The following is a 13,826-nucleotide window of genomic DNA, read 5'->3' as shown; positions in this document are numbered from 1 at the left end:
GAGACAAAGTGCACAGAATGAATAATCATGAGGTGGGCCACACTGTCTTCTGTTTTTGCTGTAGCACAAATGCTAGCACACAAAGGTGGAACGTCTGTGAAACATGCATTATGAAAGAAGTAAACACCTTAAGGTTAAACCAGCGTGTTTACAAGTATAGGGAGACATGCAAATAAACACTTCAACTGCAATTTCCATCTGTAAACTTGTTGTGTCTGCAGAGGGAATGCACAGAATTCACAAAGGCCGTTTTCCATTCCGACACCTCCACCCTCACACTCTCTCACTGCATGCGGAGTCACACTTGCGACTGGAGAGTGTCTCTTAATTAAAGGTTAAGGTAGAAATACGCTGGCGAGCTTTGGGAAGCCATCGCCTTCCTTTGAGGGGAACTTTACTCTTAGCATCTGGGGTGATTTATACTGCAATCCCATGTGTATAAAGGACTCTGTGTGGCGAAAATAGATATATTTTTACCTTGATAACATGTCCATATGGTGCTTTTTTATATGCACATTGTGAGGAAAATGAGTAATTAATGCCATGGCTGAGCCTGATTGTACTCTGAGAAGAACAAATTGAGACTTGAGGAGTTTCATACATAACAAACCTAAGAAACCAGTTCTGTTAACTTGCAGAGTGGGATATTCTGTATCATTATATTTCAGAAGTGATTTCCGGTTTGAACCTGTATGGCTAAATGTATCCAGTATTTAACTTGCCATTGTGTGATAGCAGAGTTGTAAGTGAGCTGGTGTGCTCAAGCTGCAGCAAGCAGGGAGGGATGTAATAGATCTGCACATTCTAGAGGAAACAATGGCATAGAGTTGCATCTAAGGCATTTTAGGACACACAGATTATTTTCATAAATAGTGGTGGGACGTGATTCAAAGATGTATCTAATTAGAGGCTTTGTAATTATTTAATCTTGATTAATCGCAATATCTGACACAATAAGGAAAGGTTTTCAGTTCAAACAAATTTTGGTTAACGACTGAATCGATGAATAAAATATATGTGAACTTAAACAACAAAAACTGTTTATGTTTCATTTATATTTATCTGCATTTTTCATCTGTCTACTACATTCACAGATTACTCAAAGTGCAATTATAGCGACTGTATTCAACATTTTAAGACTTTTTGTAAGCTCAAGCACTTTCAGTGTTGAAAAGTGGTCTATTATGGGATGGCTACACCATCTGCTGGTACCAGGACTGTCGTAGCTAATGTATGGTGTGTCGCCCCAGAGCTCATTTGCATAAAGTAGTTTTATTTATGCAAATGAGGCGCAGGGAGGGGATGTCCTACACACCGCAAAACTTTTGTTAAGCATCTGAACTAGCCGTCGTTGAACTAAAACAAGGACATATTCAGCAGCTTATTTCTCGCCTCAAATGCTCTCAGAAATAATTTGCACTGAACTGTTTTAGTAATAAAGGAGAAAGTTTGCGACCGAGCCGCCATGCTGGCCCAGCGTTTCTACTTCACTGAAGGTCTGAATGGCTGTCATGTGACCAGGTAGGCCTGCAGGTGACATGTCTACCAAACGGGTGATTTTCAGATGTGGTGCATTTCCATGCGAGAAAAACAGATTCTGTGGACACGTACCATTACTGGGTGGGGGAAATTTCCGATTCTTAGACGCATCGTGATTCGGACGTGGACGAATCTGAATCAATTCCCAAACGTCCAAATTTCGATTATTTAAATCTGTTAACTAAAGTCATACAGAAGGTTCTAAATAATGCTGAAGTAAGAAGCATGGTATGCTTCATCTCCGGGACACTTTGGGATGCGCACCTGGAGCGGACACGCCGACATGCACACAGAGGAAAATAAACCTGGCTGACCACCACCCACCTCGCTGTGAGATCCAGACAGCTCCATCTAGTTTAAAAGCAGACGCGTGGAAACACTTCAGCTTCTACAACATCGACGGCGGAAGTGAACTGGACAAGAGCCACGCTATATGTATGCTGTGTCGCTAAAATAAAATACTTTGACAACACAACAAACATGAGAAGCCATGGAACTGGATTCCACCCTGTTGTTGCTGCGGCTACTAGAGGTGCTACCAACCAGAGAACAATCGAGGAAGCAACTAGAAAGCTGCCACTCTCATCTTAAAAAGTGAAGCAAATTATGAAGGCCATTGCTGCATTTATTGCCAAGGATTTGGGTCCTTATTCCATCATGGAAAATCAGGGATTTCGAGCACTGCTGCTTACATTGGAGCCCAGATTCACCATCCCATCTCAACGCTATTTCACCGACACTCTACAACCAAACCAAAACAGAAGTCCATCAAAGTGCATCAATATACAGAAATTAAAGATGCATTAATAATCGTTTTATAATTGAATCGTAGCCTCTGAATTGTAATCCTTATCGAATCATGAGGTGCTCAAAGATTCCCACCCCTTACTATTACCGGTGTGCCAGAAATTAGGGAACTGAGAAAGGTGTGATTAAATGTGTTATTTTTTCTGTAATTAATTAATTAATCTTAATTACACATTAACGTCCCAGCACTACTTATAAATGAGCAACTTGGATACACATAGATGAGTTTTTAGGGATTTACTCAACAACGGTGGAGTGACTTTAGGCTCTTGTGCTCCCACTTGTCTTAATTGTAATCTGCTTTCCTGTTCTTTATTGTTAGCCTGTAAAATAATAACAACAATAAACTTTATTTATAAAGCACTTTAAAAAGCAAAAGAGGTACAAAGTGACTGCCAGTAGAAAAAGTCTGATAAACACAATTTCACTTTGCTTCACCTAAAGTACAGAGAACAAATAAGGTGACAATATTTTCACTACAAACTGTCTTGTATCCTGTGCATTCTTCTTTATATTATTTTGAAAAACATATTTTTGAGAAATTGTGTTTGCTGTGCCAGACACATAAAAAGACTTGCAGGTTTTTAAAGTGTCGAGGCTTTAGGGATAAGTGCGTTTTATCATCTGTTTATAGTTATTTGCACTGAATACAACAAAACATTACCTCATAGTTTCTGCCCTCAAACATGAATCACTGTCAGCATCTGTTTTCCATGATCACAAAAGCCATCTCATTTATTACGGAGGCCCTCTTTCTGAAATAACCAGCTCATATGTGTGGTTGTGTGGACGTTCCTCCATCCTGGACACTACACAGGGCCACTTGGATTGATGCAGACTCACTGCTGGAGGGCTTTATTACCCACTCCCACTTAATGCTGGTCGGTCTGGATTGGCACTTAATGTGGCGGACCCTTCACATGAATGGAGTGAGAGAGTGCACCGAGAGAGTGCAAGGGATGCAATGGAAGTGAGACAAAGCCTTTCTCATCATACAGTAAAGTGGGGGAAGATAAGCCACACAGATGACATAGCAGCACAGTATTACTCATCTCCTCTCATCAGTTCAGCTAATCATGTTCTCCATAGCTGCTAGTCTCTCAGGAGACTGTTTCTGCCTCTTTTATCAACACACAACTGGAGTCATAAATAATGCACTGAGTAAGTTGTATTTCCTCGGTTCTCATTCATCCCAGGATTACCAGCACACATCAAAGCTGAGCGTGGAGTACCTGCAGCATGCGACTTCCCGTTGCGTCCCGGTTGGCTGGGGTTATAGTCCATCTGCTCCAGCTGGTTCGGTGATTGGCTGCTGTAGCCCCGACCTCCTCCCCCAGCAGCGATGATGAGAGGGATGTACGTTTCTCCATCCATCTGGGTCAGTACAGCCAGCACTTACATTTGTGTAACATACAGCATATGTTCTTCAAAGGAGAGGCTCATCATTTTGGGAAATGTGATTTTTTGTTTGAACTTCTGAACCTCACGCAGTTTCTGACCATTTACTTTGTTACTTTCACATTTCTGCTAACTGTGGGCTCATTTTTGCCACCAATATAAATTCCTGCTCCCCTATGGAAACAGCACAACTATGGTATGTTTGGACTCTCTCTCCTTCTAGGGGAGTTCATCAATTATTTTGGCTCTAGTCTTTGGTCCGCTGCAGTCAACAGTCAACAATCGCTACAGTTTTAGACAATATTCTCTTCAGCAACGTCAAACTAGACAAAATGTAAAAGTTTCCAAAGACCCAGCGCTTCTAAAGTGGAATTCCCAATAAAGTTGTTCTCATTTACATACGTTTTGGCTTCTGTTCTAATGAAATGGTCATTTTTCTTTTTCGAAAGGAACATTGATCAACGTAATTGATTCATTGATAAAATATTCCATTGATTACATAATACAACAAGAAAAGCACTCAGAGAGTGTAGTACTCCACCAAGGCTGCTCAGTCGTTGTGTCATTTCCAATGGATGAAATCTGTAAACAATTCATAAGTCCACAGTGGCTGATTAGTAGTAGGATCACAATCATGTGATCATCAGCAGGCAGCTGATGTGGTGTTCACTTGTTGTCATGGTTACGGTGACACCATTCCGCTATCTGGCAATGATACAGAAATCTTTAACAAATCCGTGGATCCAGACTATAAGCTGCATCACTGCCAGAATCTAATCACTTGGTCCTTGTGTCATTTCTGACCTTCCCTGACAATTTCATCCAACTCTGTTACGGACAGACAAACCAACTAATCGTCACATAACTCCGTCACGTTTCTTGGCAGAGTAACTAGACAAGACTGTTGAAGAAAGTTGTTATCATTTACATATTTTTTGGTTTCTGTTTTAGTGAAATGGTCATTTTGCTTTTTCAGAAGGAACATCAATCAACTTAATCGATTAATTGATAAAATATTCCATGGATTAAATAATACAAAAAATAGCTGTGAGTGGAGCCTTCATGAAGACTGTTGGAAAGTTGAAAATCTGACAGTTCTTTCTATTTTTACAGTTTCTGGCTCTGATAAATGTTGTAATTTTGGCATTTTTTTTTAAAGCTAACAGAACATTCAAACCCACCAGCGAGTTTTGGGGTTCAGAGGGTTCAAATCTGCAGAAAATTTCATGAAATTGATAACCCCCTCACATGTGTACAGCTGATCTGTAGCTGGAACAAGTAGCTGATTAGCATTTGGACTACAAACATGGAGGAAGGTAGGTAAACCCGCTTTGTCCTAAATGAACAAAATCCACCTAGCATCACAGCTAAAGCTAATTTACATGTTATATCTCATTTATTTAATCTGTACAAGTTGCAAGGGGACCAGGCAACCAAAAGAGAGATTCAAAGAAGCTGCTGGTCTCAGTAAAAAGCTAATCTATAATCTAACATAAAACCACAATAAAAAAAAATAAAAATAGTCCGTAAACCAATTAGAACCAAGTTCTTAAGCTTTAGCAGTGGTGGAAGGTGGATTTTGCGTCCGTCAGATCGAGTCAGACTCGCTTCCAACTTTTCTGTTACACCAAAACCGGTTGTTGCTTCATGTGCAGACATGGGTGTGATATCAGCTTTCTCATCTATTTCTGGCTAGAAAGCATATTTCCCAAAATGTCAAACTATTCCTTTAAAGGAATACTTTGGTTTAAAGAAGATTGGCCGTTTGGTCAGCTTATCTGTTCAAGGAGAAATGTAAAGACACCAAAAAAGAAGTGCCCTTGGTGGATTCTTGGCTCTAGAGCTGCATGATCTTTGATATTCTGAGTGACAGCAGGCCAAGATTATTATCTCAATAACACGAACCACTTGAATGGCACAATGAGCTGAGAACATGACATTAATCCTAAAAAACCCGCAGTATAACATGTTTTACTCTGATTTAATTATGAATGTTTTTATTTGAATATGATACAAAACATCTACATAAATATGATTAACCCTCCTGTTGTCCTCATTTACGGGCAGCAAAAAATATTGTTTCCTTGTCTAAAAAAAAATCCAAAAATTCCCTAAAATAATTCCCCAAATTTCTAAAAATTTGCAAAACCTTCAGGGAAAAAATTCCAATAATTCTTTGAAAGTTTCCCTCAAAAGTTTTATCTTTTTAAAAAATCCTCCAAATGTGGCAAGAAAATTCTTGTAAATATTTTCAAAAAATTAATAAAAATCTTCCAAAAAATCCTAAAAATATCTAAAGTGATTATATGTTCATCAGTAAAACTTCTATTTTCTTTAAGAACATTCACCAAAAAAAAAATTTCTGGTGAATGTTCTTAAGAAATATTCTTAACATTTCTTTTTTTCCAGCAAAAAATGTTCAAAGATTTCCCAAAAATGTTGAAAATGTGGACATCAGAAGTTTGACTGTGAAAATATATATATTTTCCCACATTTTCAAACTTTAAAACGGGTCAATTTTGACCCGCAGGACGACACGAGGGTTAATGCTGCGTCCGTCTCACCTTGAACACGTACGTCGCCCCGCCGCCGCCTCCTCCACCCCCCTTCACCTGAGTTTTGTTCACCATCGGGCCGCTCTGTTCCAGACAGATCTTATTCAGCATACCGTTGGGCTGTGGGGAGGGAGAGAGATGTCAGCTCATTGAAGAATTGCCGTCATGGATGTCAGCAGTGTATGAGAAGGCTGAGCGGTTGCCAAACCCCAGCTGCTGTGAGTCGAAGGATTTAGCATTATAATGGTGAGCAGATACCAGGCAGAAATATCCACATGCACACAGGAAGTGAAAGGCGAGCACCAGTGTTCCCTTTACAACACGACTCCAGTGTGATTGGCTGATTCCTTGTTTATCCTCTGTGCTTGACGCAGCAGTGACGGTGTTGTAGAACAGCTTCTTGTTCACAGTGATGGATGACTGTTGCTAACTCAATAAGATGTATGTAGAGTTAATCTGAAGTAATTGCAAATGTGTTTTTAAAAAATGAATTGTGTCATAACCGGTGAATTTATCATATCTGTCAGCCTGCTTGCTGTTGTTTCTCGCTGTTTCCCAGAAATATAGCCTCTTTTATAAAAATGAAGCTGGACGTTTTGTCGGCAAATGATGTCAGATGCAGGGACTTGTCCCCAGCTGAGCGTTCTGTGAATTGATGCGTCTGTCTTGTGTGTGTGCTATCATGCTGAACTACCTGCAGCCAGGCCTGCTGTGAGAGGGAGAGGGTAGAAGTTTTCTTCCCTCGCTTTGACTGAACCTCACTCAGATGCACACAAACACACTCACAGTCGCTCATCTCTCCCTGAACTCCCTCTTCTGTCTGAACCCAAACTCCAGGGGCCTTGAAAGCAAGAGGGGGCGGGACTTTAGTGACTGTGATTGACAGGTAGAGGGGGTAGAAAGGCAGTGCATTCAAATGTTCTGGGAGAGTCTTCCTCACTGTTTCTCCCTCTCAGCCTGTTCTGTCTCTGGCTTTAAAGCTGAGTTTGTGTATAAGAGGGAAAGAGAACAATAGAACGGAGGAGTGAGTGTGTGTGTGTGTGTGTGTGTGTGTGTGTGTGTATGTGTGTGTGTATGTGTGTGTGTGTTTTCACGGCAAACGGTGAGCGAATGCTTCTCACGACAAGGGGGTATCATCATTTCCGGCACCAAAGGGAAAGTAAGGTGCAAGGAAAGGCTGTTCTACACCACAAATCACTTTCTGAGCAGCCCTTTGGAGAGAGTCGCTGTCTCTGGCTGTCAGAACTGGGGGGAAATAAGAGGAACCTTAAACGACTTCAGTTTCACTTTGGAACAGACGAGTCCCTCTTCGCTGTCTGTACTGAGCACTTCAAGAAACACTGTGTTAAAAACTAATAACTGGATGACAGTGGTGAGAACCCCTGCTTGCTAAGCTAGACGTTCTGCCTCTTGAAAACAAAACTGCGAAGCAGAAACAGGCACTCGAGCTGCCTCATGTCAAACTACAGCCATCTGAGATACAAGCGGTGCAGCTAAACCAGCGTCACTTCAAACTATTATTCCTGGCTAAATATTTACATTTCAAGTCAAAGATTCTTTTATGATTTTAATGTTGTTTTTTTCTTTACAGGCTTTCTAAGGCACTTGTCTTTTGAGGTTTGTGTCTGTGATTCATCAGCCAATCATTGAACATTACCGTAGTGACAATTAAATTACATGGAAAATATTTCTTTGTTCATATTCTGTAGCTGTCCTTCTACATCACATGAATGATATTTATATGGGTTGAATTACTTAAAATGAAAAAAATAAATCCTCTATGTTATAATTGTGCCCACATTTATATGAAAATATGTTGAGCCAGATGCCCCATTGACCGCTGCTACTAACATGCAAACTTGCAAAATGACTTCTGCATTAGGCGAAACACACGCTGGAATCAAAATACAGTTGGATCAACAGGAGCCCTTTTGGATGTGGGCAGACTCACGTTGTGACCAGACCTCAGCTAAGTGTGGCCACATTCTGAAGAAAAAAATACCAGTCCATCTGAAAAGTCCGCCTCACACCACCTCGTTTTTCCTAACCAAAGCAAGCTTGACCAAAGGTACACATAATAGATGTAACATTAGTTCCAGACAGGAAAAAAATTTAGTTCAGCTGCGTTTCTTCTCCTGATCTGGAACCATAGACTGTATCTAAAAGACTGGACAACACCCGCTGGTTTGTGGCCAACCATTTTGAAGCCCGTAGTTTGGCATTTGACCTCTTTTCTCTGTCTTTGTCTTCTAAGACCGGTCATGACAAGTGAGGGCTGTATTTGACTGGCAAGTTGAGGACACTGCGCACGTCAACCTGTCAATCACAACGTAGCCCGCCCTAAGATATGCCTTGCTTTCTTGTCAATTATTCTCTAAATTGAACCTTAAGTGACAAAATGAAAATCACATTGTATTTGTAAAGTCTTAAAACTAGTGAATGAGACTGTAAACTAATTTGGAAAATGTCTGTCAAGGTATCAAATCAAAGGAGCAGTGGGCTCATTCTCTCATAGATTTCTATGCATTTTGACTTCTTTTTACAGCCAAAGGATTTGCCCCCTGCTGGTTGTTAGAAAGAATGCAAACCTGGAGGCTACATCCATCTTTTATATAGACGATACATTTCAACATCCATACTCCTATACCATATAGTATGCCAGAAAAATATTTAGCATGTCCCAATATATAGTATGTCTAATTTAATACACCACAAATACCAAGATGTCCTATCACAGTTGGCCTCATTTTGCAGAATGCAAGCCGCCATGCTTCTCTGGCCATTCTGACCCATAATAGTAATCCTCTGTCCAGTGGAAGATGTGTCACATACTTTACAGTGTCTTGCTCTAGTAACAAGCTTGAGTTGCCGAGGCGACACAGACAGGTTACATCACACTGCAGACTGTGACAGATGTATGATGATCAGAGCTTTAGGAACAGTACTGTGTTGAAGCAGTATGTATGCATACTGCATGCAGCAGCACAGCTATTGTAAGGGCAGCTGTAGTATGTACTGAAAGGAGGAAGAAAAAGGCACATTAAAGGTCTGGAATGTATGGCATTTGCTGTGTAGGCCAGTCCTATCTTTGCACACTGAGATCATATCATATTGCAGGGACACTAAAGATAATGAGAATGCATTTTAATACCATGAGTAAATGCAAAGACTGATGGATTAGATGGCAGTTTCCAGATAACGTATCCAGATACAGCTTGCATCTTATTACCAGGGTTTAATGTGGCAATTCTTAACATGAATATATCTACAGACAATGTCAATATATTATTCAATATACTATGTATCAACAGATTCAGATTCTGGTGATCACTTCTTTGCTGATTGTAGTTGGTGGGTGTCCAGCAGCCAGCTTATTTTAGCTCAGCGGTGTGACAGATTAACGTTTTCAGATGTTAAACTGTGAATGATTGATGGTTTCATTGGCTAGAAGGATTATGAAGGAGTTTTAGTCTCAGTGTTGTGAACTGTGAGGAGAAGCATGATGCACTGTGGCCAGTGAGGAACACAGAGGACATCCACCCTGGCTAAATAGCACAAGTGAGCTTAAGAGAGACAAGAGGGATTTCACTGCCAGCTTCCATCTGATTAAGGGCATTTGTTTCCAAAGTGAGGCCCAGAGACCCCTCAGTGTTGAGGAAGGCTGCCTGCAGTTAGTTATCCCTTTTGGATAATGCAAAGGAATGATGATCCTCCTTTTTTTTTTACTTCTCATCACTCTGTGTGGACAATAATTTCATTCAGTTGAATTTATAAGCAACTTTAATCGTTCTAGATTGGTTTTGGTTGAGGAATACAAACAAATGGGAGATACTAGAGGATTGCTGGACCCATTTGTGTGTCCATAAAAAATAAATGTTGTGATTTTTCATTCATAAAGTTGATTCATGGAAGCATCTATGGCTATTTTGCACTCATTTTTTAAGTTTATCATGCTTTTATGACAAACTGTAGACTCATATGCAACTGAACTACTGTTTACTGTGAATCATTGTTAAAACTACTCACATTGTGGAACATGTCCTCTGCTGGTTGTCCCACCAGGATCTAGCCCAGCCTTCTACATTTTTACTTTTATCTCACTGTTCCTCATTTTATGCTCTTTCTAAAGAGGATTTCCACTAGTTAATTAACATGACCATAGTAACACTGATGCCACATGAAAGATACCTAGCCACTCACATGCTGTAGCTGTATAACAGATGACATTGATATTATTATAGGTTATATTTCTTCAAATAAAAAGAATAATGTAGCCTTATTACATTTTTTCCCCAGATTAATAAGGAAATACACTGCCTGTCCAAAAAAAAAGTCACCACCTGGATTTAACGAAGCAAATAGGTAAGAGTCTTCCATTGGATAATTACTGCAGTGATGAATATGTTTCAGTTGCAACAACTTATTTAACCCTAGCTGATGCAGTGAGGAGCTTCTCAACCGTGTTGGAAGACATATCCTGTGATCATGGAAAGGATTTCAATCTGTCTCAGAAGGGTCAAATTATTGGCCTGCATCAAGCAAAGAAAACAACTAAGGAGATGAAACTACTAAAATCAGGTTAAGAAACGTCCAGCACATTATTAAAACCTGAAGGATAGTGGAGAACCATCATCTTAGAGGAACTCAACAGTAGAACTCAATCAACAGTAGAACTCAGCTCTTTTTAATAGTGAAAGTAAGAACATTTCCACACATGCAATGCAAAGGGAAGTCAAGGGATTGGGATTAAATAGCTGTGTAGCTCTAAAAAAACACTGATCAGTGAGTCTAATCAGAAAAAAAGAATTCAATTGGCTATGGAGCATAAAAATTGGACTCTGGAGCATTGGAAGAAGGTCATGTGGTTCTTACCCTGTTGGGCGCATCAAGGTAAGAAGAGAAGCACATGAATTGTTGCACTCATCATGCCTAGGGCCTACCAGCCTGTAGGGGTTAGGGTTATGATCTGGGGTTGGTCAGGTTCAGCAACATTGTGTTCCCAAAGAATGAGGTCAGCTGATACCTGAATATACTGAATGACCAGGTCTTTCTATCAATGGAGTTTTTCTTCCTTGATGGCATGGACATGTTCTAAGATGATGATGTCAGGATTCATGGGGCTCACATTGAGAATGAATGGATCAGTGAGCAGGAGAAGGATTGTCCTCTACAGAGTCCAGACCTCAGCCCCACTGAGAATCTTTGGGATGTTCTGCAGAAGACTTTGTGCAGCAGTCCGACTCTCCCATCATCAATATATAATCTTGGCAGAAAATTAATCCAACTCTGGACATAAATAAATGCTGTGACATTGCAGAAGCTTATCGTAATGATGCCAGAGTGAAAGTGTGTCATACTCAAAGCGGAAGGTGGTCCAACAAATTATTAGAGCGTGCGACTTTTTTTTGGATGGTCAGTGTATGTTGAGCTAGTCGCCCCATTAACACCTGCTGTTAACATGCAATCTTAGTTCAAAAAACTTATAGACAAATGGATCAGCAGTTTGGATGTGGACAGGCTCATTCGCTTACATGCAACTAAACTTCCACTTATTGTGAATTCATGTTAAAAAACTCACATTGGGACACGCGTCCTCTCCTTGTTGTCCCACCAGGATATAAAGCAGCTCATCCTTCTTCAGCAGGAACTCTCCTGTGATGCAGACACCATGTGACCCACTCATGGCCATTACACTTCGCCCACCAGCTGCACCATAGGCGCTGATCCTGGGGTTTAACAAACACAAACGCACACAAACAAGACACACAAAAAAGTAATTAACCAGACTATTATCTAAATTATGCAGGAAAATAATTCAATGTTTTCATTTGGTTTTGAAAGGTGAAAATGTAGCAAAAAAAAAAAGAAAAAGGAGACCTTCACACAGAACTAAACATGCATTCATTGGATATTCTGGGCAGTACAGTAGGTGTTTATCAGAAGTAACTCGAGGCTGAGTCCTCCTGCGATTTCACGAGTGCACAACATTAAGTAACAGCCAGAATTAATCTGGAAACACACTCGCACCCTGGGTGTTTTTAATGAAAGCATTTGACCTACCATGGCACACTAATGCCAGAGAAAAACATTCACAAAACCCGATTTTATGGACTACAATGCAAGGGCAGACAAACACCAGAAACACATCTACAAATACACACCTTTGCAGCAGAAGATACTAATTTCAAATGTTCCACTTTTCTTGTCAGCAAAAAAACAACAGCTTGATTGGTTTTTGGGAACGCTTCGATATTTTTCTTCCCTGGTGGTCAAGCTTGGTGAGGAGAGACAGAACGTTGCCCGGTGCTCAGTAGAAGCTACCTCAGCTGTTTGCCTAATGACTTCTGGGAGATGCAGAGCGCATATTCATCTCTGTGGCCGTCTGTCAGCTTCATTTACAGCCTCTGCCAGCTAAGCCAGGCCTTATCAAGACCAATTGTGAAGTTTGTGTGGAGACAGAAGGTGTTTTCTAAAACTCTCTGACATGTGTTAGACAGTGCTGTCCACACTGTTGTTTGTTAGGTATTTTAAGACTCCAGCATTTCGGCTGAGCTTATCGGTGTGTGTGCGCTTGTGTGCCTGTTTGTGTTTGTGTTGATGTGGGAGGCTTGCAGCTTTCAGAGACATTTCTGTTCAAAGCTTCCAAGTCAAATCCAAGTTAAACACCTTATGTTGTCATGAGTGCCCACAGGAGGAATATTGATCTCTGCAAAAGACTGTGGATATTACGACATTAATCCTAACGCAGCACACAGTGTGAGGTCAAGGTGCTGAGGCTGATTGTTGAGGTATATGGAAGCATTGAAGGCCACCAACATAGACATGCCGGTGGGTGGTTTTGTATTTTGGAGTCAGGTGTGGAGTGAATCATGCCATTTAGCTGCCTCTACTCCAGCCTCTGCTTCCTCCTGCAAGAATCTGATAGTGATATTTCTCTGTTTGCGTGTAGAAGGTAGATGTGCTGCTGATGCACAGACGACTATAGGTGGGCACGAGGAAGAGTTGAAAAATGTGAGTTTCACAGAGTGCTGATGCATAAGACAGATAGGTTAAGTGTGCACTATATGGTGAATGTATCGAGTGCTCATAAGCTCAAGTGTGTGTCCCTCATGACTGGCCTGGCACCCTTCACAAAAGATACAATTATTCCAGAGTGGGTGTTGAGTGAAAATTGGTTGTACAAATGGCTGATATTTGTGTGCTCTTAGGCTTTGCACACTGGCAACAGTCCTACCTGTAGCTGCCAGTTTCGGGGACCCGCCACATTTGAATGCCTTTGAAGGGCCCTCGGGTGCCGACTGTCACGCTGACGTTGCTGTTCCTGTAGGAGTTCAGGCACTGAGTGGGAGTCGGGCCTTCAGGGCCTGAAGCCCCACAGGTATGAAAAGTCCATCTATTGGCTGCACACGAGGAAAAGGAGAAAATATAGTCAGTGCTTTGTCGGGCTCAGCTTTAGAAACACAAATTCAGTATTCAGTTACGCACACACACTTAATCAAACTTAAAGATGATAGAGAGGCTGAAAAC

At 40.9% G+C, this 13,826-nt stretch overlaps 1 protein-coding gene across 4 annotated transcripts in view; it reads right to left on the bottom strand.

The window, feature by feature from the left end:
• The window catches only part of alk (ALK receptor tyrosine kinase), a 498,812-nt gene that overhangs the window by 44,282 nt on the left and 440,704 nt on the right, over positions 1–13,826 (bottom strand). For all 4 annotated transcript variants that reach the window (XM_055005938.1, XM_055005937.1, XM_055005939.1 and 1 more), the window contains 4 exons: positions 13,534–13,699; positions 11,878–12,025; positions 6,309–6,419; positions 3,579–3,720 (listed from right to left, as the gene is read on the bottom strand). In XM_055005938.1, the coding sequence (XP_054861913.1) occupies positions 3,579–3,720; positions 6,309–6,419; positions 11,878–12,025; positions 13,534–13,699 (567 nt within the window). The remainder of the gene's footprint in view (positions 1–3,578; positions 3,721–6,308; positions 6,420–11,877; positions 12,026–13,533; positions 13,700–13,826) is intronic.

This window comes from Amphiprion ocellaris, chromosome 20 (genome assembly GCF_022539595.1).
Source record: "Amphiprion ocellaris isolate individual 3 ecotype Okinawa chromosome 20, ASM2253959v1, whole genome shotgun sequence".
NCBI lineage: Eukaryota > Metazoa > Chordata > Actinopteri > Pomacentridae > Amphiprion > Amphiprion ocellaris.
Note: the sequence above shows the minus strand (reverse complement) of the source record. Positions and strands in the feature narration are given on the sequence as shown.